Here is a 27,942-nt window from a genome sequence, read left to right as displayed (position 1 = left end):
TTTTTCGGTTGATGTTTCAACAGCAAAAATTCACAAGTTTCAATAACAGTTAATAAGCTATAAATCTAAATTTTAGAGAAAAAAAAACCTTCGTTGAGACCAGTATTACAGCAATTTAGATTTACATTTTGTAGATTGGGTGTATTACCTATAAGAATTGGGATAAAAAACGGTATGAAGGGGAAGCTTTATCTGAAGGATTGTGTTCTTTATTTTTTTTTTCAAATAATGTAGAAGACGAGTGCCACTTTTGCTGCATTTTACCTCATATTCAAATATTTTCATAGTATTGGATTTAACCCCACTGTAATCAATATATCTGATTAGACAAAACCGTTTGTAAAATTAAATTTTCTCTGGCAAACTGCACAATTCTTGTATTCAGCATATACTTACAATGTACAGGCAGTCTTAAGGTATAGTGAACGCCATTCGTAATACTACTGTATTTTTTTTATTGATTGTTATATCGTTAAAAGTAACACATAGGCCCTTTGGGCAGTGTGTTTAAATTCCTGTTATATACGTATTGTAATTATATGATTGTATATAATGCATGCCACATTTATATAAACTTTTTACTTACTTATTTACATACCTACAGGCCGCAGAAATATTATTGCCGACTGGGCAGAAAACAAAAACAATCAATTTAACGCACCTACAGCAGCCAAATATGAGGTAATGCTAGTAGTCGGGACAACCTTAAATTAAGTAAGACAAGTTCATACCTTTCCATGTTTCATAGTATGCCCCCATCCCCATTTCACTAGAATGTTTTTTTTTAACATATATACTCGACAGAAGTATACCAGTAATACACTAAAGATATAGATAAATCTAAATACCGAACCTATTTATGAATCTAAGTAATCAGGATACATGAATAAAAACAGACGGAGGAGCTTTTATATGGGGGCATCGAATTTTTCCCTCCTTCATATACAATCAGATTTTTCTTTGTTTTAACAAATCTTTTTGCACTTAAAGTTTTCAAAACAAAAAAATGGGGAATTTGCAAAATTATTTACTTCTCGTTAATGAAATAAAACAATGTAGATACTGCCCAAATTTCCAAATGTTTTACAGTTTTAACCAAAAAAAAAAAATCGTCGGGTTTGAATAAATGACAGTTATTACTGCATCAACATCACATGACTCAGAACCAGCCACTTGATTTTTATCGATTCGGCTGTATGCACTGGAGCTGAATTTATAGTTTTATGCTTTTACATGTAATACTGACACATCGACATTATTAACATTGTTAGGTGTGAATTTTATGTTCATTGTGTGGAATGATAATAGTCATTGCAGGTAACTCATAGTTTTTATTTTTGGCTTTCTAACTTATTTCTATTTACAATCTCTCATTTTAATTACATACTTTGATATCTTTGTATATTTATATAGAAATTGGGAAGGAGGGGATAGGGATGGGCGAATATTATACTTGTCGAATGGGTTACCTAAAAGAAAAATATAAATTTTTTTTCAAAGAAAAAAAAGGACAGTTTTAACTCTATATCAAAAAGCGTTTATGCTTGACTTTTGTTTTAGATAATGATTATAATTTTTTAATATTACAGATTCTTTGATTTAATATTTTAATTAAATGGTCAGCTACCCAAACGGATGCTTTCTTTTTCATCTTTTTGTAGAACGTGAACTTTTTTTTCTTATCGAGTAATTACTTATTTTTAATTGATTGAAATGATCACTAAAATATGATTCTCAGAAGCTCATTGTAATAATTTTAAAAAATCTATGTCAAATTGATAAATCTGTAATGATTATAGGACATCTAATTTTTCTATTGCCATTTCAAATCGATAGGTTTATAATGATTATGTGCTAATTCCTTATTGACTCGTTAAAAGTTTAAATTTATAACGTTCATATGCAATCTAATGTTCTTTTGCCAGGTGTTTTTTTTTTTAAATTTCAGTTGCAATAAAATCAAATTCAAGAAAGTATCAGACAAATGCAAAAAGGGGAAAAAAGACAATCATTAAATTTATGACAGAACTCATACAATGGAAATCTATCCCCCCCCCCCCATTGTATTGTATAGTTAAATGTGTAATAAAAATTAACATAGAATAATCTTTTCAGAACTGTTTTGGAAAAATAACAATAATAATAATACGATGACATTAAAAATGATTATAATTATTTTGGTTTCCTTTTAAAAAAGAAAGAGTACTTGTGCACGTTGATGCATTTGTTTTCTTTTTCACAAAAGGGGAAAACGCACTCAAATAAATAGATAAATAGATAATAAATTATTTTATAATTGATTTAAAAAATGATGATAAAAAATATAATTAATTAAGATATTTCAGAATAGAAATCAATACAAGAGCCATTTTTTACGTTTTAAGAAAATTTAAGCGTTTTCAACTACAATACATCAAAGATAAATATTTTCATCTTTTTTCACATATGAAAATATCTTTACTTATGTAGACTTTTTACCGATATCATTTATTTCTATCAACTTTTTATTCAAATTTTAGGAAGGTAAACTTAACTGTAGCGTGATTATTAAAGACATCATAATAAATGTTAAATGTATATTGAATCATGAAATCTGAGTTAAAACAGGACGCCATATTCTGATATATTTCATATGTTTACATTTAAGATATATCTGATTCTGAATCTATATAAAGTACACTCGCCACGGCTAGTTGATAAATGTTTCCCCACTTTTCTTGTGTAAAGTGATTTTTCCCTAATCATTATTTTTAATTTTTTGAAGATAAATTCTTCAATTGATAATTCTGTTTGGTAGCTTATATTTATGAAATTAATAACCTCAAAGATACATGTATACTTTACAAAGGACTTATTTTTATAAATATAATTTTAAATATATTTGAAAAAATTTATGTAAGATCATTTCAACTGAATTTTATATCTTTTTATTTGTTTTAACTTTATGTTCATCAAAAATAAATTTTTATTCCTTCCTTTTTCAAAAGTATGAAACATAAGAATCACGAGATTGCAAATATAAGATTGCAGACATATATAAGTGTCCCACTATTATAAATTTTGTTTCCGGAAGAACTGGATAAAAGATAATTGCGGGATGAAAGGCACTAGATATAACTGCGAGTGTATGATTCTGTGAGAGAGAGAGAGAGAGAGAGAGAGAGAGAGTATATAAATCCAAATGTCCTAGGAATAAAATTTGTTTATCTAACGTTTAGAAAAGTTTCATGATGAATGTTTCTTTTTTTTTTAACATGCAATACATTTCATTTAATGTAATGGAAATATTCAACAAATTCTTTTACAACATAGTCGCATTTTCTTGAAATCTCCCCTTTTTGGAATATTTTTAATACCTGAAAAGAAAATAAAAGTAAAGAAAACATTTTAGAACAAATGCGTGCTTCAACATATAAATCAAGGGTAGTAAAACTTTAGAAGAGTGAAACACCTAATAAAATCTTTATAGTTAAAAAAAAACAAAAAAAAAAAAAAAAAAAAAAAAAAAAAAAAAAAAACTATACAAAAGCAAAAGATAACTGCAAATAATTACTCAGCAGATTTATGGTTTGAAAGCTCGAAGCAAACACTTTTTCAGTATGATTTAGAATTTCATTTTTTTTTTCTTTTTCCAGATGAGGAATTTGCTGAAGATTCTCTGACTACGTCTTTGACGTGATGGCCCCCACGCGTAAGGTAAGCATTATTTAAAGAAATGAACATAATTTTGCTGTATATATACTTTTAATCAACTTTTATTCAAATGCGAGAAAAAGCCACGAGTTTGCGACTCTCTTTTGCTCGCAAATATTCCTCAGCACGAACTTTTTATTTTGTTGTGTATTTTAATAGAATAATTCCTCCTGCATGACAAATAGTCGTTGTGAATAAATTTTAAACTGACAATTCTCAAATAAAAAATGTCACAAATTATAGTTGGTTTACAGTATAAGTCGGTTGTTTTCTGTTTAAAAGAAAAAAGTAAATAGTACATTTCGTTTGAATTATTTTATCTCTTATTATTAAGCATAGAAAGGATGATGGGGTTATTACAAAAATCTGACCATAAATAATATTCTAAATGTTTCATTTCAAACCTTAGAAATCATTAACTTTCAAACCACACACAGAAAGGAAACACACAATTAGCTCTTTCTCAGTCACTCAAGATGTGGTGAAAAGAAAGACTTCATTACGAAGGTCAAACCTCAAATTGAGAGGAAGTGTATGCAATAATGTGCAGAATCTGTAATCAATGGTCTTATTGAATTTTAATTAAGAATGTCAATAGTATAATAAAAAAAAAATCTTTCATTGTTTTCTTCCCATAATTAAGCTTTCAAGATCGTGCATAAGTACAGTGTTCTTTTACAAAAGTCATGAAACTGAATAATAACCAATATGTACAATAGAACACTCCCATCAAAGAGTCAAAATGTAATAATAATGAAGTGTACTTACTAAAGAATCTTTCATAATAATGAGGGCAAAAAATATGGAATATACATGAACGTAATAAAATTGTCCTTCAAAACTTCCAGGGATAAATAACAATGCGAATGATTAGATTTCCCTTACAGTCAAAGCAGACAAATTGTATTAGTGCATGCAAATACAGCATAGATGCTTTTTGTGATTTTAGAAATATTTTTCTTTTGTTATGACACTTTGAAACCTACAAAGGGAAAAAAAATATTACACATGTATTTAGTATATTACAGTACTTATTCAAGTACTTCCTCAGCCAATCAAGATGTTGTGAAAAAAAAAAGATTATGATTCGGTACAAAAAAATACAAAGATCAATCCACAAATGAGAGGAAGTGTATGCATAACTCTGCAGAAATATTAATCATTATTATTTAGTCTATTCACATTCCCTATATAACCCTTGAACACCATTTTCACAGTATTTGTGTTTTTTCATACTCACTTATGTTATAATGCACTCTGCATCAAAATATATGATTAAACCCTTAACAATTATGACCAAATTATGACAAAATGGTACCCCTAACAAGTTAAATGATATATAACACTCCCATGTTCTAGACAATAAAAATATTAAAGATTTACTACCTAAAATATGGGGTATATTTTGCGTTATGCTGTTGCAGCTGAAAAAAGGCTTTGTTTTCCAGTTTTTGTTTCAGGAGATTTACAATAGAAACTCTTAGTTATAGATGTCAAATCATTGTGAAATTATTCCTCTTTTATATGCAATTTACTGTATGTAAATCAACAAAATATTAGCAAAATAATGTTTAAATATGTGAAAATGCAGATACGTTATGAAATTTAATAAAATTCTCCTGTTTGAACTTGCATTTCAAAAAAATATATGTTAATGCATTACTCTTACTTTAGGTTCATTTTAAAATTAGAGTTAAATGATAAATGAAACAATAAAGAAAAGTTTGAGTGGATTCTTCGAAACTTTAGAAAATGACACATTTTCTTCTTACTGGCATAAAAATGTCCCAAAATTCTGTAGTGTCCGCAACATGTGCTTACTCTGGAATGCATTATGAATTATATTTCTTTTATTTTACATGTAAGAGGCCAGTACAGCTACTAATCTATCTACCAAAAAATATCAGACTTTAGTTCAGTGTTGCTTGGAATTCTGGCAAATATATTGTGTTTTGTAGAGTCCGCAACGCTGTAGAGTCCGCAACAGCTTTTTAAATTCACAGTTTCTTCAAAGAAATGTAACATGATTTCAATTGATCATCACTATAATTGTCCAAATATTCAATACAAATATGTAAGGTTACAAAACTTAGTGGAACTATAACTTCATACTTTGAATAACACCCATAACGACTTGTTTATACATAATATTCAAAATCTTTCAATTGTCAGTCTTATGTTATATATTGAAGTTAATTTTCATGTGGTATTTAAAACTGAATAAGTGGAAACTAAAGAATATATCAAGATGTTAATTGTTAATTAATAAGTCTAGTTCTAATTAATACAGTTGTATTGCGGACACTACAGTAATAACTATATAGTTACCACATTCATTTATTATTTTCACTTTTTATTTCATTAAATATTTTTGAAATGTAAAACACTTCTCTGATATTTTGCTCCTTTGATAATACAATTAGTTAACTGGATTAAGATAACAAGTGGTGATTTTTGTACAAGATAACACTTCAAACTTACTGGTACATATATGGGTTTTAATTTCCAGGCCGGTTAGTCATTTTTGACTAGCATTTTTTATTTCCCTATAATATAACACCATTTACTGTACATATAGAACTAGTTAGAGATTAAGATTTTCAGTTTACTCCATTAAAACCAAATATGGTGTCATATAGCAATATTTCAATATATTGTAGTGTCCGCAACAATTTCAATACTGAAAAAAAAAATTATGGATGTCTCAGTAAATTCTTTAATTCATTGAATTTATCTATAAAACTATTTGTTATAACTTCTTTAAGTGTATTAAAATAAGTAAAATCATAGACATTTTTTAAAACTGCAAAACAATTATACAACAAGAAATAATTAATGCTCCTTATTACATGTATGTGGTTATTTTCATCTCAATAAACCACATTCTGCATCTTTTTATATGGTACATTTTCAAGAGTTGATCCTGTGGTATATAATTCAGCCTAGCAATGAACATTTATCAACAATTATTTTTATAAAAAATGACAAAAGATTATTCTTATGGTTACTTGTAGTGTCCGCAACAAAAATGCTATGCATTTTCAAAGCTAGACAAGATACAAACGAAGATATCCAGGGTGTTATGACAAATGTATTTGAAATTTAGAAGTATTCAATTTAATTTTCACATGATAATTATATAGGTCTTATGTGTGATTGTAAAGGTAGATAAACTTAAGGAAGGGAGACAAATTAGGCAAAAAAATTAGCAAGTCATTAATGTGAATAAATTTTTTGTTTTCAAAGAGAACCATAAGATTTTTCTTTTATTTCACTGCAATTAGGTACATAATCAAAACCCGCAAGAAGTTTGGAATAAATAAATATCTTTAATATTTTATTTTAGACATAACAGGTGTAATGTAGTGTCCGCAACACAAGGTCTCGCCCAAAATTTGACTTCGCATAACTTTTTTCATAAGAATGCTTATATAAAAAAAAAAAATTTGGGACTCATTTGCATAGGTATTGTACTTTCTAGAAAACATGTCAATAATGTGCTGTTTGACTTTTTATTTTTTGGTCCAAGTGCAACACAATTAGCACAAATACTGTGAAAATGGCGCATACAAACGCAAACAGTTCATAACACTACATATTCACTGGTTTTGAAGTCATATTCACCGGAGGGTCGGTGCGCGTGTAGCAGCATTGTGACGTCACAATCAACACCTCAAACATTGGTGTAAACGATGGTTGCAACGACTGGAGCCAACTCTGTATCTGAGCAGGAAAAACATTAGCCAAGCAGGATTATTTTCTAAACATTTCGATGTCTTACAAACAGCAAAAGGAAAACACGGAAGCTATAACTTGTAAACTGGACATTTTTTTTTTCCACGACAGAAGTTCGTAAATGAAAGTCGTAACATCATGCAGCCTTCAATGTCTTATTTATTCAAATCCGGACTATATAATAAAACAATTGTGGACTCTTTCGGCTTCGCCTCGGTTAATATTGATATTTTTCGGGTGAATAACAAACCATATTCACCACCGACAGAGTCCATAATTGTATAATATCTAACATTGAATCGTAATTAATTAGGAGCGTCAAAAGTTTAATAAACGAAGTCTTTATTTTTTATTCTTTATTATTTAGCTTAAAAGATCAAATACAAGTGCAGTTAATTTCCTATCAACCGGTAATTTACACACATACACACACAAATGAAACTTAATATTATAACCTTTATGTACAATGAAAACAAATTCTCGTCATGCAACAGAAATAAAGGAATAATGAAGAATACTTGCTAAAATCTTTTATAATAATGAAGTGCAAAAATGTAGAATTACTATGGACAAAATATTAAATAAAACTAAAGGAGCTCGTTGAAAAGCAACAAGTAGGTCTCCGTTCAAATTTCAATTAGTTGTTATCGAGATAGAGAGACATAATTATGAAGAACGCCAAACGATAAGATGTCGGACGTTTCCAGTGAAATTAGTCATTTATATGTGAAATTGAGGGTTTTTGACTACTTCCAGTTTGACCGGAAGTGACGTCGATCGACGAAAAATGAGGTTGGATTCTTCAGTGATTTCTAATAATCTTCTGAGCTGCCATTCGTTAAGCACAGCGAACGATAGTATTGTTCTCCCGCCTACCTCAAAGTTAATTTTCAAAAGTTAACACATTTGAATGATTTTTCATATCTATATAGATATTTATATGAATTTTCATAAAACATTACTTCTTTGGGAAAACAAAGAGAGATAACTCTATAATTTTGGTAAAACTTGTGCTTTTCACTATGGAAATTAAGGGAAAACGGAAAATATTTTTAAAACATCTTTCCCCCTCTGAAACAAAAATTCCTTTTTACAGGTACATGTAATATGAACTGTCATTTCACAAATTCATACCGAAGCTTTTTGTGTTTCGTGGGGGGGGGGGACAGCCAAAAGAAAAAAAAAAACTACAAAAAATGCTTATTTTTTCACCAATTTCAAAGGGGTTTACAACTAAAACATTGTAATTTATTAATAATATATGTTTAATTTTATATGAGTAAAACATTAGAAAAGACTTCAGTAACATTGATTCATATCCAAGAATATTTTAAAATGTGGTGATGCTTTAAAGCCCGATTTCAATGAAAAATATCGTCTACCCCCCCCCCCCCCCCTTATTTGAAGAGCTGCAATTAGGGTAATTAACTATTTAACACTGGAATTAAAATTTTCAGTCAATTATCATTGAACTGTTCTTTGCATTCAACAAAGATTTTAAAGCCAAATTGCCATTAGTATTGAGTTAAATGGGTGTAAAATGTAGGCGGGAATCGAGAGTTAGCGTGCGTAGTTCTTTATACAATTTTGTTTTTGATCTGTTACAAATTCTCAATGCATTTTGAGATATATCTATACTTATAAATTAATAAATTTTGCAAATAAACTCCGAAACGGGTGCACCAGAGTTCTTACTTACTCCTCTAACAATACACTAGATACAAGATGATGTCCGTAAACCATATTTAGATTTCACTGGCAAAGTAAGTATCGAAAATTAAATGAAAAGTCTACTTTCATTTTCTATAAACAGCCATGAAATAGCAGAAACGTGAGAAAGGTTGCGTTTCCGGTTGGCGGATCTAAGTTACTTGCAATTTTTAATGAAACTGACAACAAGCAATCGTTTATTTATTTCTTAAAACGTCATCACCGAATTATTCAATCAAAACTTGATTTAAATGATATAAAAGAAATAAGTTGTGATAACCGACTAAAAAGGGAAATGTGCAAATTATTTTCGTCATTCACCGATCTTAATATTGACGGAAGCTTCTAGAACATCATATAGCATCGAGCCCGATGTTAAAAAGAAAAACGAGACGATTATAGCTGCATGTACATAAATAAAAAAAAAGAATGGTCATTGAAATAATGGTAAGCCATTGATAACACTATAAGTTGTGAATATATTTATATATCGAAAGACTATTACATATATGTAGTAGGTTTTCCTAATAAATTTATCGGTAAAATTTGTATAATTATATTCCTCACTGAGAGCATCGTGGCAACGAACCCGAAGTACAATTTGTACTTCGTAAGAAATTTGCGTACATGAAAAGAGAAAATTAATGAATAAGGTATAATTGTTCAAATACAATTAATGTTGTAAAATGTTGTGCTTTAATCAATACATTTCAATTTTTTTTTCTGAATACAGTCTTTTGTAACTCCCTCATGCATAGCTCTGATCCTTCGAGGTATTTGGCTCCATTTTTTTGGCATCTTTTTCAGCTCTTCCAAATCTTTTTTATTTAAATATTTTGGATTTCCAACGTTTCGGCTTGAGCATCACTGAAGAGACATAATTCGTTGAAATGCGCATCTGGTGCATCAAAATTGGTACCGTATATGATTTACATTATGACCCCTGGGTCGAGGCCTCTGCTGGTGGACTGTTAGTCCCCGAGGGTCTCTACAGCCCAGTAATCTAGTACTTCGGTACTAGCTTAAAAATACGGATATATATTTAAATCCTGTGGTAACATTTAGAAATTTATTTCAAAAATAAGGATTATCTCCCTCATGCATAGCTCTGATCCTTCGAGGTATTTGGCTCCATTTTTTGGCATCTTTTTCAGCTCTTTCAAATCTTTTTTATTTAAATATTTTGGATTTCCAACGTTTCGGCTTAAGCATCACTGAAGAGACATAATTCGTTGAAATGCGCATCTGGTGCATCAAAATTGGTACCGTATTTGATTTACATACTCGGCCTATTCATAGGGTGTTAAAAGCTATAAAAAATAATTTTTTACAAAAGGTGGAGATATATCTACTTCATGCGGGATTTTGAACATCTACTTCATGCGGGATTTTCAACAAAGTATTTCTTCCTGCTATAAGCCTGTAGGTTGTCAATAGAAACTACAATATATTTTCTGTCGGTAGTGGTATTCCCCGCGCTTGCGCGGGATTTTATCTAGAATTTATATATAAAAAAGGAAGAAATCTCCATTATTGAACCGGAAATGACATCATAAAAAGTATGTCAAGATTTTTTTTTATGTTATAGCAGATCTGAAAATTTCATGATAATCGAGTAATTCGTTTCCGAGATCTCCCGCGCAAAAAATCGGTAAGAAAAAATACTAAGAATATAAATAATGGAAAAAAAAATCTCAAAATACCAAGAAGGCCTACCACAGAAGACAGAAAACCTTAAAACTACTCTTCTAAATCCCTAGGGATATGCAACTGTACGGATGGTAAAATGTATATGCATATACACAATAGGTCTTGTTTATGAAGTTTGTGATTTTTTTTTTAATTAATTTTTTTTTTGTTATTTTAAAACCTTAGAGAAAAGAAAAGAAAACTGCACTATGACATATATGCGGCGTGTAACAGCAATTGTTTACTTTAAAAAAAAAAAAAAATTGGAAGTAAATTTGGATACATTTAATTCAGATAATTAGAACAGTCATATGCATGTACTTTTAAAAAAAATGTCACACACAATAAACCCCAAAATAAAAGGAAACATGAGTTTCCATATTCTACAGACTCTGTTACATGTACTTTATGACCAAGTTTTTAGTCTTTTTTCTAGTTAACAGAACACCCCTCCAATACGGGCATTTCTGCACTGATCTGGGACGGATTTTTTTCTTATGAAATAGAAAGTATTTGTAAACTTTCTAATCCATACATCAAGCACCATCTAAATTTTGAATTTACAGGGTGCAAATTATCTTATTAATAATTTTGTAATATCACCCGGTAAATTATTTAAAATTTACAAGAAGAAGAAGAAGAAGAGAGGGAGAGAGAGCGATAAGTGGAAGTGTAAAATCTAGAAGTTTCTACATAATGCGCTATTCTATCAGATATACTTACCCTTTTCTTTGTACACATGTGTGGGTGGGTTGGGGTGGCGGTAAAGATGGGGAGAGGGTGTTGGAATCATTTATTATACTTGTACAATACATGTTACTGATTGTTGATCATACAAGAAAATCCTTCGTGAAATCTCCCTTATCCACATTATGACTATAGTACTATATTATCTTCATTCTTAAGATATGGAAAAGAAATTTTGCAACTTTCTTTCGATTATGCACTTGATATCCAAAATAAAATTCACTTTTATTAGTGTACAAACAAATGTGCATTTGTTTAACACAGCAATACAACCCAGCAGGGGTATTTTCTAAAGGGCATGAGGAACAATGCTATTACACACAGGAAGAATACATGACAAAAATAATTTTATCGAAAATAAATCTTAAAAAATACTTATTCTCCTCATAACAGTACAAAAAATGGTTTATGTGCCTGTGTAAACAACGATACCAACAGAGGAACGTTATGTGTATTACAAGAACCATACATGTAAAACTTGATCTAATTTTTGCAGAAATCTATCTGTATTTTCAAGAAATTGTAACATTTGGGTGATCAGGGCATCACGTAAAAATAAAATGAAAATTAAATTTCAGCACAGTTGCTGATTAATTTTTAACATGGTCTTTGAAATTAGATAACAAAATTTGTGAAAAAAAATATAGATAAATTTATTAATAAAAAATAAAGTTAATGACACAGGGTTTTCAGTTCCGAAAATTTGAACCAAGTGTATTTTATGCCACAATTTTCAACACTTAAACACGTTTAATTAGCCTCTCTACTTAAATTTGCGGTTAAGGGCATTTGAAATTCCAAGTTCATAATTATAAACAAAATATTAACAAAAGGAGGAAAGGCTCCTAGCTGAGTCATTTATTTCTTGTTGACTAAGATTTGCATGGTGATATCAAATGAAACGCTTTAAGCAAAGTAACATCAAGTTATATTAAGATTTATTTGTATATTGACACAATTTTAAAAATTACTCTGTCAATATCTTATTTTATTTATTGAATTATTTACTTTATATTTATTATGTGCAGAAATTTATACTATGTTTAGCGGGGTGCTAATTTTTACTTATTTTAGCGTTTTGGTAGAAACCCGCTAAAATTTGAATCGCTAATGTGCACTCTTACGTGTAAATTCTGTAATTACTTAACATTAGAAAAACAAAACGTTGATCTCGTTGTTTATGTAAATATTATACTTTGAACTCTTGCGTTAATTGGTAATCAGACGTAAAAAATTACCGAAGACTCATCCGGAGGATATTTCTACATATCTAAGATACCTTTAGCAGTCTTTTGTTTAGCGATACCAAATTATATTACTGGTTTACAACTTTATGGAATCCAGTTTCCGTCAGAAAAAGTTCAAGCCAAAAAAGCTAAATTATTAGCATACCTATGAGCAAGCAAAAGGTCAATGTTAAATCAGCTTTTAAAAACTCTTTATACGTTATATATCTGAGGGTGTGAAAAACACAGAAATGTGCCCCATCACATTTACTTTCCAAGTCCGTGCCTATAATAGCACAAAATGTAGGTATAGTATATTTTTAAACAGCTACGAATACTTTATTTTATTATTGAACTTTTTATTTCGACAGATCATCAATGTAGATTACCAGAGACGTATATATTAACGGGATAAGCAACTTCTTCAGCGCCATGTTTATTTCACTTAAACATACCTTGTTGAACAATAAAGAAAGGTCTCATAGCTAGTGCTCGTTAGTTTTATCAAATGCTCACACCTTAGTTTGTTTTAATTTTTAAGAGACACTCAGCAAGCATCGTGTCTCTTGAAAATGGAAAACAAATAAGGAACGAGAGTTTGAAAGAAAAAAGCTTACTTACTGACATTGGTTATGGAACCTATATATACCTTTCATCCCATCCTTTCCTTTATGACATTATTTGATAAACATATGGTAAAACTTACACATGGTGTTCTTAAAGAACGATTTTTAAAAAAAATTCCGCTCTAGAGAATAATGGCTGAAACAAATGTAAATCAACACTATTTAAAGAAACTTCCCTGCTAACATGACTGTAATCTTGCTTTTTTGAAAAGGTTTGTGACGGTACATATTGTCTTTTTGAACATATTGTCGTCGGCGACAATATGTACCTACCCTCACTACACATACTGTCGTCCATCGGTACATATTGTCGCCGGCTGAAAAGTTACACATGTACATATTGTCGCTGGCGACATTATGTGCTTCACCCTCACTGCACATATTGTCGCCCCATAGATATTGTTGCTTAAAGATTTCTTTTGTTGTTTTTTAGCAATTTTGTGAATGTAATTGGTGTGTGAATCACACTGACGTGTATCGTATGTTATTTCATGCAGCGTGATTGTGACGGTACATTTTGTCGTCCTGTTCATATTGTCGCCGGCGACAATGTGTACCTACCCTCATTGCGTCCATCAGAACATGTCACAGGACAATGCATGGCAATGCTCCATGTAAATATCATTAATTATTGCTTTGCTCTTTTTGAGAAGATAATTTCCATATACATGATTGTATTCATATATAATTTAATTCTGGTTATAACACGGTATTTGATTGGATAAAAAAATTACTTTATAACGTATAAATTGGGTTGCCTACGTCACAATGACTTGCGTCAAAAACGTATCGATCCGCCTTACTTTACATTTAAATTTTGTATAACCTGAAGTCATTTTTGAAGTACAATAATCTTTTTTCTTACACTAAATGAATGAAAATAAAATTATAAGGAATGAATTTAATAGCTACCCAATTTATACGGTATAAAGTGGGTTGGAACAGTTTACACTTTTATTTAAACCGCTTCGCGGTTTATAAAGCGTAAACTGCCCCAACCCAATTTATACCGTATAAATTGGGTAGCTATTAAATCCATTCCTTAAGTAAAACTTTAATCGCCCATTGTGGCCCAATGTACCCAAGGCCCGATTTGATTTGAAGATACTTGAATCTGTACTACCTGAAGATGCTTCCATTTAAACATCAGTAATCACGGGCCTACTACTGCTTCTCAGTGGCGGATCTAGAAATTTCAGAACGGAGGGGGTGGGGGTGCGCGGTTCCGTATTGTTTTTGAAAAGCAAAAAGAAGTCAATTGTATGTAAAGGTGTGTTACTGTATATGTTAAATAAATTATGAAATTTTAGCTATAGACTAAATTGAGAGTATAATTATTATACAAGTTTTTACCAAAACCACAAAAAAAAATCAAACCGCCAAGCGGGGGGGGGGGGGGAGAAGGGGGGGGGGGCATTGCTCCTGTGCTTCATCTGTCTTTGGTTTTTTTTAGAAGATTTTTAAAGATTTTCTGTATATATTTTTATGTATAACTTTGATTGCCCATTGTGGACTTGTCCTACCCATGGGGTTATGATTTGAACAAAATTAATTTTATTTTTGTTTGTTTGTTTGTATGTATAATTTCCCTCTCGAGAATTTTTCATTCATATGGAGACGTGACCACTTCCCGGTGGAGGGATGCAAATTTAGACCTATACTTGGCACACAGGGTCATTGAGGGATCTTTTTTCGTGCCAGCACCTCAAAATTGAACGTACGCTATGTAATGAAACTTTCACATTAGTATCTTCTGGCCCAGTAGTTCTTGGAAAGATTTTGAAAGATTTTTTTTTTCAAATATTCTATGAAAAACTTTGATCACCTTTTGTAGCCACACCCTTCCCCCTAGGGACATGATCTGAATTAAACTGAATCTGCACTTCATAATGAACCTTTCACATAAGTTTCAACTTTTCTGACACAGTGGTTCTTGTGAAGATTTTTAAAAGATGTCACTAAATTTTCTGAACTCCTTCCCTTGAAAGAGGACATGGCCCTTCATTTGAACAAACTTGAATCCCCTTTATCCAGGATGCTTTGTGACAAGTTTGGTTGAAATTGACCCAGTAGTTTTTGAGAAGAAGCTGAAATTGTGAAACGTTCACAGACGGACTGGCGGTCAGGCAAAATGTGATCAGAAGAGTTCACTTGAACTTCCAGTTAAGGTGATCTAAAAATTAACCCCAACACCAATTATATCGGCACATGATTCTATATGTAAGAACAACGCAAAAAATAATTTCCAAATAATCATTACTACTGAACAAAAAAAAAAAAAATACATGTACATGTATTCAATCTCCATGTATATATTAAGAAGAAGAATAGGCTGACTTATCATATATTTGATGAATTACGGTATCTTGACATACATGTATCATAGTGATGTACGTCAATTCTGGACAAAATCTTTTGACCAAAAAGTTTTCTTCCTACAGTATTGCTAGTAATGCTGTCTGTCTCCTCCGTGTGTATGTGTGTGTGTGTGTTTGTCAATCTCTTTTTCCTTTCTCAAGTAAATATTCGTCAAAACAACATATCGACGACAATATATGCCGATCTTGACTGCACATATTGTCGCCGACGACAATATGTGCTGGTGCTTGACTGTACATTTTGTCGTCCATTATGCAGGAGGAAAATAAGGCTCGTCTCGGTACATATTGTCGCCGGCGACAATATGTACCGATGGACGACAATATGTGCAGTGAGAGTAGGTACATATTGTCGCCGACGACAATATGTACAAAACGACAATATGTACCGTCACAAGGTTGTTTCTCTTAGGAAGTAATCTTTCCTATACGAAATTTGATTCCTTATTGAGGCTCCACATTAGGCATGCCTTGAACAATTTTGAAACAATGAAACTACGTTCATTGAGGAGGTTTTTACGTAAAATTTGACTTTTCCGGTTCAAAAATTAATTGTGGAGATTTTTAAATGACACAAAATCAATAAGTCCCTGAAAAAAAGAAAAAGCCCTCTTATTCATTAGCCTTGAATTCAATTCTCTTTACCAAATTGTAAGTATGTCTTTTCCAGCTGAGCTAAAATGGTTTTGGAGAGTTCCAAAATGTTTTGAAGTATATGACAAACACAGACAGACGGACAGAGACATGCAGGGAAAATGCTTATTTGAGCGTTTGTATGCTAAATATTGACACCAGAAACTAAAGAAATGGGATGATCAAATGTTATAATCTGTGGAAAATTGAGAGAGCATGGCCATGAACACAATTTATCGTTTTTATAGAATTTCGTAACTATATCATATCCTTGATCTCGTAAAATTTTAGTCAATATGAATCTGCAAAGTTTAAAACTAAAAAAAACCTATTCAAAACCTATTTAAACGGTTTCATTTAACAACATCGTAATTTTCTTGAGCAAATTTTATGAAATGATTTTTACAAATCAATAAATTTAATTAAAAAATGTTAATAATAATCACGAAAAATAAAAATTACCCCAGAATTTAAGAATAAGATTTCAAAAATTTCCTGAAATCTTCAAAAAATTTCGATGTAAAAGTATGCTGCACAGCAAGGCAAAATTTCCCCTGTCGTATGTTCTATTGATTTACATACATGTATAGAAAATTCTGTCCCGAATTCTAGTCATAATATGTCTAAATCAAGAGAAGATAGAAAAAGGGATAATATATCTTATTAGTTTACTTTTTATCAGAGCGTCACCTCTCATTCCTCCCCTCTCTTTCTCTGTGTATTTGTCTGTTTAAATGTGTTTGTGTGTGTTACATTTTAGAGATTTCTAAATTGATTTTATCTTGATAAAGTATTATACATCAGATATACTGTCTTTCTCTGTGTATTTGTCTGTGTGTGTGTTTTTGTGTGATGCATTGAAGAGATTTCTAAATCAATGTTATCTTGATAAAGAATTATACATCAGATATACTGTATACAGGTTTATTCGCCCTGTGTTATTTTCGCCCTTTCAAACTTGTAAACAATTTTGCCCCGTTTTTAATTCGCCCAGTCACATTTTTGTTTAAGAAATTTTACTGTGTTCTTTGAATTCGCCCGTTTTAAATTCGCCCCCCCCCCCCTGTGTGTGTAGGGGGAAAGGGGCGAAAATAAAACGGGGAGAAAAGTTCATGGTATTTTAAATTTGAGATTGAAAGAAAAACAGCTATTATCATTCTTATACAAAAAGTGACTATTGACAGAATTTTTTCCTGGTATATCAAATATATTTCTTTTTGGAATTTTATTCAGCCAACAGCCCATTTCTGGCACTTGTACATGTAGGAAGCAATAGAATTGATAATGTCGATGTTTTCAAAAACTTTCATGTAAGTTTGCAGTCACCGTGATACATATCCATTTTTATTTCTAAATGAGACTGACTCAGCATATAAAGGTACTGTGCATGACTTCCTTGTTTGGTCTGGTATTTTAAGTCGGACGACATAAATATTTTTTTTTAAATTAAACGAAATATAATAAATAATTTGAAATACTTTAATCAGAACAAAAACTAAGAAATCTAATGCATATCCTAAACTTCAATTCTCCCATTAATCTTTATTTCCGATTTCTTATAAAGAAATAGAAGACTGGTCTTTTAGAACAGTACTTCATCATAACAATGTTTTCAATATATAAATTTGTTCTATTTTCATTTCAGTTCACCCTGAGATTCAGGATAAAGAATGTAATATGGATATTCAAATGGATAATATTATTGTTCATTATCACCTACATAGTTTGTTTACCTTTTCGAAAATCAAAACAAAACATCAGGGAAACATCTTATAAACTTGTCCAAGCTTACATAAGATCTGGAATCATCAAACCATCATCAATAGTTCCTGTAACTTGTGATAGTAAAGATGTATATCTACTGATTGTGGTGCCAAGTGCTGTATCTAACTTTGAACAAAGAAATGCCATACGAAATACATGGGGAAACGTATCCAATGTACATTCGACCGTTGTAGTAAAATTTTTATTAGGAAGAAGTCCAAACACTGCCCTTCAAAGCATTGCAATAACTGAAAGTGAAATTTACAATGATATTATATTTGACGATATTTTAGAAACTTACGAAAATTTAACAAGGAAGTCAATTGCTATGTTGCGATGGGCATCGTTGCACTGTCATGGTGTGCAATATCTTCTTAAAATAGACGATGATATGTTCCTGAATCTTCCTAGACTCTTAGATGATCTTAAGAAACATCAAATAAAAAATGCAATAGGTGGGTGTAAGGTCACGGGGTCATCTCCATTTAGACATCCGGTTTCAAAATGGAGAGTTTCAAGGACGCAATATAAAGAAGATTACTATCCAGATTATATAGCCGGAACTGCCTATCTGATGAGTGGTGATATTTTACAAAACCTTTTCCGTGCTACACAAAAGGTTCCGTATTTTATATTTGAGGACGTGTATATAACTGGTTTGTGTAGACAATATATTGGAGCAACAGCTAATAAGTACGCGGGATTCAGCTGTGGATACCGTGATCAAGGACCGTGTGGGAAGAACTTCAGGTACAAAATTACCGGACACCATTACGGTCCATCAGAAATTGAAAGAATGTGGCTAGAATTACAAGATAGATGGTCAAATTGTCGATTTGTAGACTATGATTTTATTTATAAAGTAGCTGATTTATTTGGATATATATTTCTATAAATCTATACCTCCATGAGGTAAATGTGGTAGAAAAAGATGGTGCACCTCTTGTTTGCTTAGGTGAGATAAATAAACAACATAAAATAACTATGTGTGTTTATTATGCATGTGATTACTACAGTGCTTTGTTACTCTGTCCGGTTTAATTATTTGAAGATCTCAATTCTGTGATATTTGTGAAAGAAGATAGTTAATTATTCGAAGAACAATGCTTCTTATATATATCGATGTGATAAAGTATTATACAACACTGAAGTACTGCATCTCTTTAAATCCGAGTGATTATATATATAAATCTCTTTATATATATCAAGATCTTCATTGTTTTTGCCTAAAAATACAGTTTTTATATTTTTTGGACTGAGTTTGACTTAAGTCTGAATTTATATTATGCTGCTGTGTACATATGAAATAGAGTTGTGTACTTTTGACCAAGAATGCTATGTATAGGCCGCTTTGATGGAGTGTCAGTTGTATCAGAGTTGTTTTTGTAAACTTCATGAATTTTTTATTGCTTTCGAGTTTTAAGAACTTATTTAGGCTTTAAAATCGAAAATGTAACTCTGTGAACTATTTCTTATTTCCCTTTGTATGCAACTCTTTACTAATTAAGATATAGAATTATTAGATGAGTAATTCATCGTATGGTTGTGTGTGTGTGTGTGTGTTTGTTTCTCTCTCTCTCTCTCTCTCTCTCTCTCTCTCTCTCTCTCTCTCTCTGTGTGTGTGAGAGAGAGAGAGAGAAAGAGAGAGTATTTCCTTATATTACATAACTCATTTCGAACGCAACTAAAGAAAAAATAAATAAAGGGTACTTAAACGTTGCTGTGTTTCTTCAATTTTTTTCCATCAGGATTTAATCCAAAGGGTGTAAAAGAATAAAATTATTGTAAACAATATTAGGTAGAGGGGTTCCTTTTTGTTAAGCTTGTGGGTGTGGATTACCACTTTGGTAACCTGCAAAACAAATCGACATCGATTATTCGCTCAATGCTAATCGATTAATCGATTTATTATCAATTAATGATTTAACTCAAGCCAACTCAAACATCAAAGAAAATGTCACACTTTCAGAGCGCCAGCTAGTAAAGAATAGATCGTCATCCATTCGAACAATCAGATAAGACTTTATTAATGCTGACAGAATATCATGGTTTTTTTTTCTAGAGATTCACGAATTTTAGGCGTACGTCTGATAGCGTATTTTTCCTGAGAGAATTTCTTCTTTTTTATTAGCTATATTTAGTAAACAATATTAAGGACAGACGATACAAACAAAACAATGGATGCTTGGATTGATTAATATATATTTTTTGACATATTTTGGTTGTAAATGATATATTAAATTTCGAAAATATTAAGAAATTGTAAACTCAACGATGTTTAAAATTCTATAGCTACCTTTTTGCTGCCACCCTTTTAAATTTATACATCTTTTTATCATTGTGTAGGACATTATTGTGAAACCTTGAATGAAGAAATAAAACCTTCTAAAATTATTCATTTTACTTAGGTGGTTTAGGTGTTTTTTTTTCATAATTTAAAAAAAAAAGTTTGTATGCATCACATGTCCTTAAGTTTTATTTGATCACTACAAAATGACATTGAATTTCCCTGCTGTGTTCTTGCATTTTGTACCCCTTACAAAAATAATTATAGTTAATTATTGTAAATACTTTAATACTTTGATATACTATGAAACTTTACTTTGGAACTTTTTTTTATTGTAAACTAAAGTATAATATAGTATTTTTTGTTAGGTCTTTGTTTTGTTCTTTCTGACAATTAAAGAAGGTGAATTTTCCTGATTACACTTCATTTTCTTTTTTTAAAGAGTATTTTGATTTTATTTGGTTGTGTTCTGAATTTCAGGAAAATCCCTTGCTATGTGTACCTCCATAACTTTTATAATGATTAGCACTTGTTAGGGAAAAAAACTTACCTAACATACAAAATGTTTTTTTTTCGTTTTCCTGCTGTCAAATGTAGTGAAAAAAAACATTTTAAAAATAATGAGGTATCATATTATTTGTCAATGCAGTTGATCAGCTCTTACGTTTGCTTGAAAACTAAGTAAAAATTCAGATGATTTTAAATAATATAATAAGGTTAATTATTACAGGTACATGTTAACCAAAATGAAATTTGATTTCTATCGTTTTGACAAAATGCGCTAGGGCTGGTTTTATTGTTTTATGTTTTTACATGTAATATTGACACACCAGTATAATAACATTGTTACTTTTGAAATGCATGTTCTGTTTTTGGAATAATAATAGTCATATAAGATAGATAACACTTTTTTGTCTTTCAAATGCGTATCACTTTTGATAGTTTTCAATCTCTCATTATAATTGCATACATTTATAATTCAATACATATAAAACGACGTTGGGAGAGAGTGGTTGAAGGATGGATGAATATTTTATTCTTTAGAATGTAGCATATTGGTAAAGTAAAAATAATTATTTAAAAAAAATGATAAATGCGTTTTCTAATTCTATGTCCTAAATTGCTTTATGCTTCATTTTCCCCCTTTTTTTGTTTGATATATTAAGCATCAAATATGCTTTGAGATAATTTTTAATTATAAATTAAGCGTCACAAACGTTTGTTTTCTTTTATTTAAGAATCACTGTTTAGTTTCTTGGGGTATGCTGGGGCATTAACGAACCGTTGGAAATGTGGCATAAGTTGCATAACTGGCAAAGCCCGTTTTGCATAAAATATCCGAAGTTTCCAACTTTTGTTAATGTCTCCGGCATACCCATCACACTAGACAGTGCATTTTAATATTTACATTTATATGTGAAAGAAGATAATATTCAATAAAATAATATTAGTCAAATAAAAAAAGAGACATATTTTTACCACAGTACTTAGGCAATGGAAATATATCATATTTTGATATTTTTCATTTGTATTGTACAGTCACATGTTTATCTAAAACATATATACACTAAAACATATATACACTAAAACATATCTTTCGACGCTTTCTGCGTTCCTTTTAAAAAAGCGAGGACAATTTAGGTCATACATCCCCCCTTTTTGCCATAAAAAGAAAAGAAAGTAAAAGAAAGACAAACAAAACCACACAAATAAAATAAAATTAAAAAAAAAAAAAAAAACTAAATCTAGAATTTAATGATTATCCTTAAGAAAAAAAGATTTGATAATAAATTACAACATTAATCAAAAGATAAGATATTGATAAATTGATGTACATTTATGGGAGTCAACACTCCTTAGAAGTAATAGTCCTTTTTGACAGTATCACACAGTTCACGTTGATCCTGATGAAATTCGTGTTACTTAGTGTTTTTATAAAGTGTTCCCAGAAATTATAGAGAATTTTTTGTGAAACTTTTTTTCAAAATATTTTTAGAATAAAATATTTATAGTTTGAAATCATTTTTTTTATTGAAAGTTAAATATTTCTTTTTTAGTTATATGCAATTTTCATGAATAACTTCCCACTTTCCTTGTATACTTCCAGTCGATTGCTTATGTTCAAAATGAATGCTTTGGAAAAAGGAAAGCCTATTGTAGATGTTTATCATCAAAAAAATACAAAACTAGTGATACTTCTGAAACACTGAGCAATCCACTGGTGTAACTATTGATTCAGGTGGGACGCCATATTGAGATATAGAAAAGAACTCGGTAGAGGGAAAGAGCTGGTAGGGCTAAGAATGAAACCTCATTTTACTACACTTATTGTTGTTATTACTGATTATCCAAGCCTTCTTTGATTTCTGATGCTAGTTTACCCCGCTTAAAAACTGTTTTCTTTAACAGATTTCCTCTTCTTTTTTAATACTTTGTACCACACAATACATAGTAGACGGTGAAATATTACCAGATTTAACAATTCCTTATCTATTCATTACTTAAGTAAGCTTTCTATTTTCTAAAGCAGTAATTATGAAAATCAGCAGACAACAGGAAGTATATATTATATATATTGTATATTGGGAGGCTCTCCATAAAAATTTCATGTATCATTAGAATGAATGGAACTTTGTGATTAAATAAAATATGCAAGAATATCAGCAGTCTCGTTTAAAGTCATCATTTCGTAAGTTCTATGGTCGATAAAATGACCTTTTCAGCAAATACAATCTATCATTAATTCAAACGATGACTGACTTTTTTCATACTAATTGTTAGGCCATTATTTGCACACTGAATTGTCGACGGATTTTTCAGTTATTTCCCGATCATGACAAGGAGCACACGGCGTGTGTGACCTTTCGGCAGGGGATTCCCACTCCTCCATGGCACCTGATCCTGCCTCTGATGTCTTAGAGGTCCGTGTTTGCTCTGCTCCTATTTTGTGATGTTTAATGGACTTTTGAGCTCAAATACTGTTCGTTATCTCCATATATTTAATAATAACATTACGTAACACTTTATGTTATCAATCTAACATTTTAGATAAATGTATCATAAAAAAAATTCTCAATAATTTTGGGGAACACTATATTCTTGGGGTGAAAAACTTTAGCCTGTCCATCAAAAACTTTTCATTGCCTTTTCTCTGATCATCGGTCCTTCTTGGCTTATGGTCAATTAACACAAATGTGATATCCTCCAATTTGTGACATTCAAAGTTGAAATGTTCCCCAACTTGTTCATTGACTTTTTTGGTATTAATAGTCATAAAATGACTATGATTCTTCGGCGGACATCTCCCATTTCCCCAATATACTGTTTTGACAAACCTTGCAGCTAATGAGATATATATAGTTGACAGGGCCAATTCCCTAATATTCTGTATAACTGATTGTTTTAACTTTCCTGTAAGTGCTGTACTAGTTTTAAAACCCCCAATACGTTAATGGCAATTTAATGCTTTGTTTAGCACCTATCGATTTTTTCCTTCTATTCAGAAAAAAATGTTGATAATATATTATGTTGATTGTGTTTGTGTTTAAAAAAAGTCAATAATAAATATACATTTGATTTGTTTATTCCGTATATTAAAATTAAAGAAGAGATGACGAGGATATTACATCAAATTTAATATAGATATGGACTTTGGATTGAACTGCTTTTGGTGTAAGAGTTATCGCGCTTGCATTGTCCTCCCGATATGTGTGTTGCCATATAAGTGATTCGTGGAGACGGAACATTTTGTTTAACGACCAATTGAAAAAGCGGAAAAAAATGACTCGACCATTTAGATAGTTCCATTTCACATTTCCTCTTCGATCTCCCTGAAGTGTATATGACATAGCATAACTTCTATGTTATTTTTAGCAGTAATCTGGATAATTCATTTTTCATACCGTTTTATTGTTTAACCAATTATCAATCTCTAGGGACAGTAAATATCGTTGTCTCTTCAAGGTTTTTATGAACCTTTGCAAGTGATATTACATTTATTAAGCCTATTTCTTTGTCCTGTATGTACGTCATTATTTTGTTAAACATAAGAATTAATACAAGCTTGTAGATACATGCATTTTAAAAACTGAGTATACGGAAGATTTTTTTTTCTATATTGGATTGTAAATTCAGTTTATGTCAATTCGCAGGGTCTGCTGAGAAGGAATATGATATGACCCAATGCTTTTCACGAGCAACTTTATAATTTTACTAAAATAAGTCTTAGAAAATTACTACACGAGACTGCATGCAATATACCGTTTAATTTGTTTTTGTTTGTATGCTGTTTAACGTCCCTCTCGAGAATTTTTCACTCATATGGAGACGCCAACACTTGCCGGTGGAGAGCTACAAATTTTGTCCTACAATCGGCACTCAGGGTCATTGAGCAGTGAGGGATCTTCTTCGTGCCAGCACCTACTGCGACACGGGACCTCTATTTATACGGTTTCATCCGAAGAAACGGTCTCCACGTCCCACAGTGGGATTATATACCGTTTAATAAAAGAAACGAATAGTAATTTTCGAGACACGTTTAACATTAAGGTTAATTAGTAGAATGATGTATTGATCAACAGAAATGTGGGAAACAATAGGTATACAATCAAATTGTAGTAATTACTCAATAATTTTACAATCATAGACAGTTCAAGGTCAATAAAGATCAATATCTGCCCCCCCCCCCCCCCCCGGACACCAATGAAAGCCTAAACGTCATCATAATGGACGCAAATGAGTGTATTCAAAACTGCATGGGAATGTTATCCCACTCTAAATGTAGAACTTTGGTCAGCTTTTGCAGAATCCTGGGATTCGGTTGTCTTTGGTGGATATGCCTATCCATCTTGTCCCAAGCATGATCATTGAGATTTAAATTTTGCGATTTAGATGGCCAAGGCAGAAGAGGATGCTTTAGCCTTGCAAGAATGTACTTGTCAGACGAGACATATGTGGTTGTATATCGTCAGATAAAATACGGCTCCAAGATGATTCTTTATTGGAGAGACATGTGCAGGTAAAATATCGTCAGAGTATTGTTTTGTCGTCAAATTCCTTCGAATGTTAACCAAATGAGTCCTCTTGTATATAATACCCTTTTCCACATCATAAGACTACCAGCACCAAGTCTATCTACTTACCCGGTACAGTTTTCTGTAAAACTTTCTTACGAATCTTTGCACTCTAACTCTACAACGATGTTTTGCAATAAACATTTTGGACTAGTAGCTAAACAAACTATTCAGCGGTGTTGCTGTTGCCATACTATTTGGTTTGAGACTTTGAAGTTGATGTTTACGGCGTTGTGTGATCAGAACGATAGCATGAATACCAATTCCAGCATCCTGTATTCGTCTTGTTTGATATTCTGTACAGTTATGAGGTATCTTATACTGTGACGACGTGATTGTGGAGAGTTGATAAAATTATGCAATTTAATGAAGCGATCCTATGTTGTCGATGTCACGTGTGTTCTGCTGTATTTTGTTGTTTGTATCTGTTTTATAGGTGCGATATGGTGTTTTGTGCAAAATTAAAACCAATTGCAATTGTAGACTATGCTACACCTGCTTCCAGTCCACCAATTTCCTTTCAGCGATATGCATAATCAAAATGCAGCATATTTTGAATCGCATCAATTTTCAAAACAAAAAAAATCAGAATAAAAAATCGAGAACCCAAGGTTTTGACAGACATTTCGTTCCTAAAGAATTTGGATCAGAAATCAACAAAGAAAAAGTGTTAAAAAGACCAAATTTTAGCAATTTGCAACATCAGACCTGTTTGTTACTTTTGTAGAATGGCCGTCAAGATAACGATAGCGTTAAAGAATAATGCATTCTACTCGAATGAATCATATACATCTAAAATATATTGTATGACATAACTTTTTCACATTAATCAGCGCATTATTTGTTTTTTAACAGTGTATTAGCACTAGATAATTTCAAAATTTACTTTGCTTCTTTTGAAAACATTAAATATTACCATCAATTGTATTCTTAGCAAACTGATAAATTCTTAGCATTTGGAGTTATCTAGTAATGTCATCTATTTTTACGCTTTGTTGCCAAGTATTCTCCATGATGAAATGACCGCGCACTGTCTTGGATAATAAACTTAAATTACCTTATCAATTGGCGTTCTTTAAGCCGTTTACACCACAACTGACTTGCATGCAGAAGATGAAACACTTCCTTTCAACTTAGCTTAGAGTGGCTCATAGACGCTTAAAGAGTGTTTAAAGATCTTCTTTAAGTCATCTTTTATTAAGCATCCTTAAACTACCTCTCTGTAATATTTACACCATCATTAAGCTTCCATTAATATAAACCATCTCTAACTCCTCAAAGGATGATTTAAGATATCTGAAAGGTGGATTAAAGGCGCGTAAAGGTAGCTTCTTGACAGTCTTCAGGTCATTTTTAAGCCAGATTAAGAGATGCTTAATTTAAACAAACAGGTCTGCTGTTGCAAAATGCTAAAATTGATCTTTTTGACACTTTTTTGTTGGTTTCTGATACAAATCCTTTGGGTACAAAAGGTGTGTCAAAAGTTTGGGTTCTTGATTTTTTTATTTCTGTTTTTTCCCTGAAAATTGCAAAGATGTAGAATTTTGACAATTTCTTAATATTTTTGTGAAATTTAATATTTGCATCAATCACAATAAAAACAGTCCAAAAATATTTATCAGTTCAGGCATCCAATTTTTTGTTTGTATCATCTGTCCTTCAATGTTGAAAAAATAATGATCACCAAAAACTTGTCACTGTAGGTAGTTTTTATATAGTTTTTTTTAGTAGAAAAGTGACTCGGGATACCTAATATAGGCTTACTGTCTATTTTGCCCACTACTGTACATTGTTCATTTTACCCTTGCTTTTAATTGTGTATACATTTGGTCGGATGCCACCTCTAATCCGATTGGCTGTTGTTAAAACAAAAAACTTTAGAAATAACGTATCATTTTTGCTTTAAATTTTATTTTGTAAAACAACGAAAACCCATTATTCTGATCAAGCAGTCGAAATACATAAGGATTAAAAAAAACTTGCTTATATTTGTGTTCTTTTAAAATTAAATGAAATTAAAAGTTATTAAATTGATTGAAATAGTTAATGATTAAACTCAATGATTGGCAACCTATATTGTTTTTTTTTTTTCTAATCCTAAGAATTGATCCGACGGGGAGAGATAACAGTTGGGTTTATATCAAAACAAAGAACGTGTAATTTATTGTCTAAGTTCAATTTACGGAATATTCAAAATCTTCATTTAATCTTAAAGAAAAGGACGCTATCTTACAGTATTTTTTTTTTCAATTCAGAGGTAGAACATGGCTTCCTACACAAGAAAGAAAAATACAATGTTAAATAATTTGTAAAAGCTATAAAGTAGGTGCTACCATTAAAAATTACTTTAACATGTATTTAGATGGACGGATTCTTTTTCGT

The 27,942-nt window shown here is 31.1% G+C and overlaps 1 protein-coding gene across 6 annotated transcripts in view; it reads left to right on the top strand.

The window, feature by feature from the left end:
* Positions 1-19,788, top strand: part of LOC133178563 (beta-1,3-galactosyltransferase 1-like) — a 36,358-nt gene extending 16,570 nt beyond the window's left edge. For 4 of the 6 annotated variants that reach the window (XM_061313272.1, XM_061313270.1, XM_061313271.1 and 1 more), the window contains exons 2-3: positions 3,636-3,696; positions 18,083-19,788. In XM_061313272.1, coding sequence (XP_061169256.1) covers positions 3,679-3,696; positions 18,083-19,096 — 1,032 coding nt within the window. In that variant the 5' untranslated portion in view covers positions 3,636-3,678 and the 3' untranslated portion in view covers positions 19,097-19,788. Of the gene's footprint in view, positions 1-1,302; positions 1,318-3,635; positions 3,697-18,082 lie in introns of those variants that run through there. The other 2 variants (XR_009719990.1, XM_061313273.1) reach the window with 2 other exon arrangements.
* The last annotated feature ends 8,154 nt before the right edge of the window (positions 19,789-27,942 follow it).

Source organism: Saccostrea echinata, unplaced genomic scaffold (assembly GCF_033153115.1).
Source record: "Saccostrea echinata isolate AGI-Se365-2 ecotype Australia unplaced genomic scaffold, CSIRO_AGI_Sech_v1 ptg000003l, whole genome shotgun sequence".
Taxonomy (NCBI): domain Eukaryota; kingdom Metazoa; phylum Mollusca; class Bivalvia; order Ostreida; family Ostreidae; genus Saccostrea; species Saccostrea echinata.
Note: the sequence above shows the minus strand (reverse complement) of the source record. Positions and strands in the feature narration are given on the sequence as shown.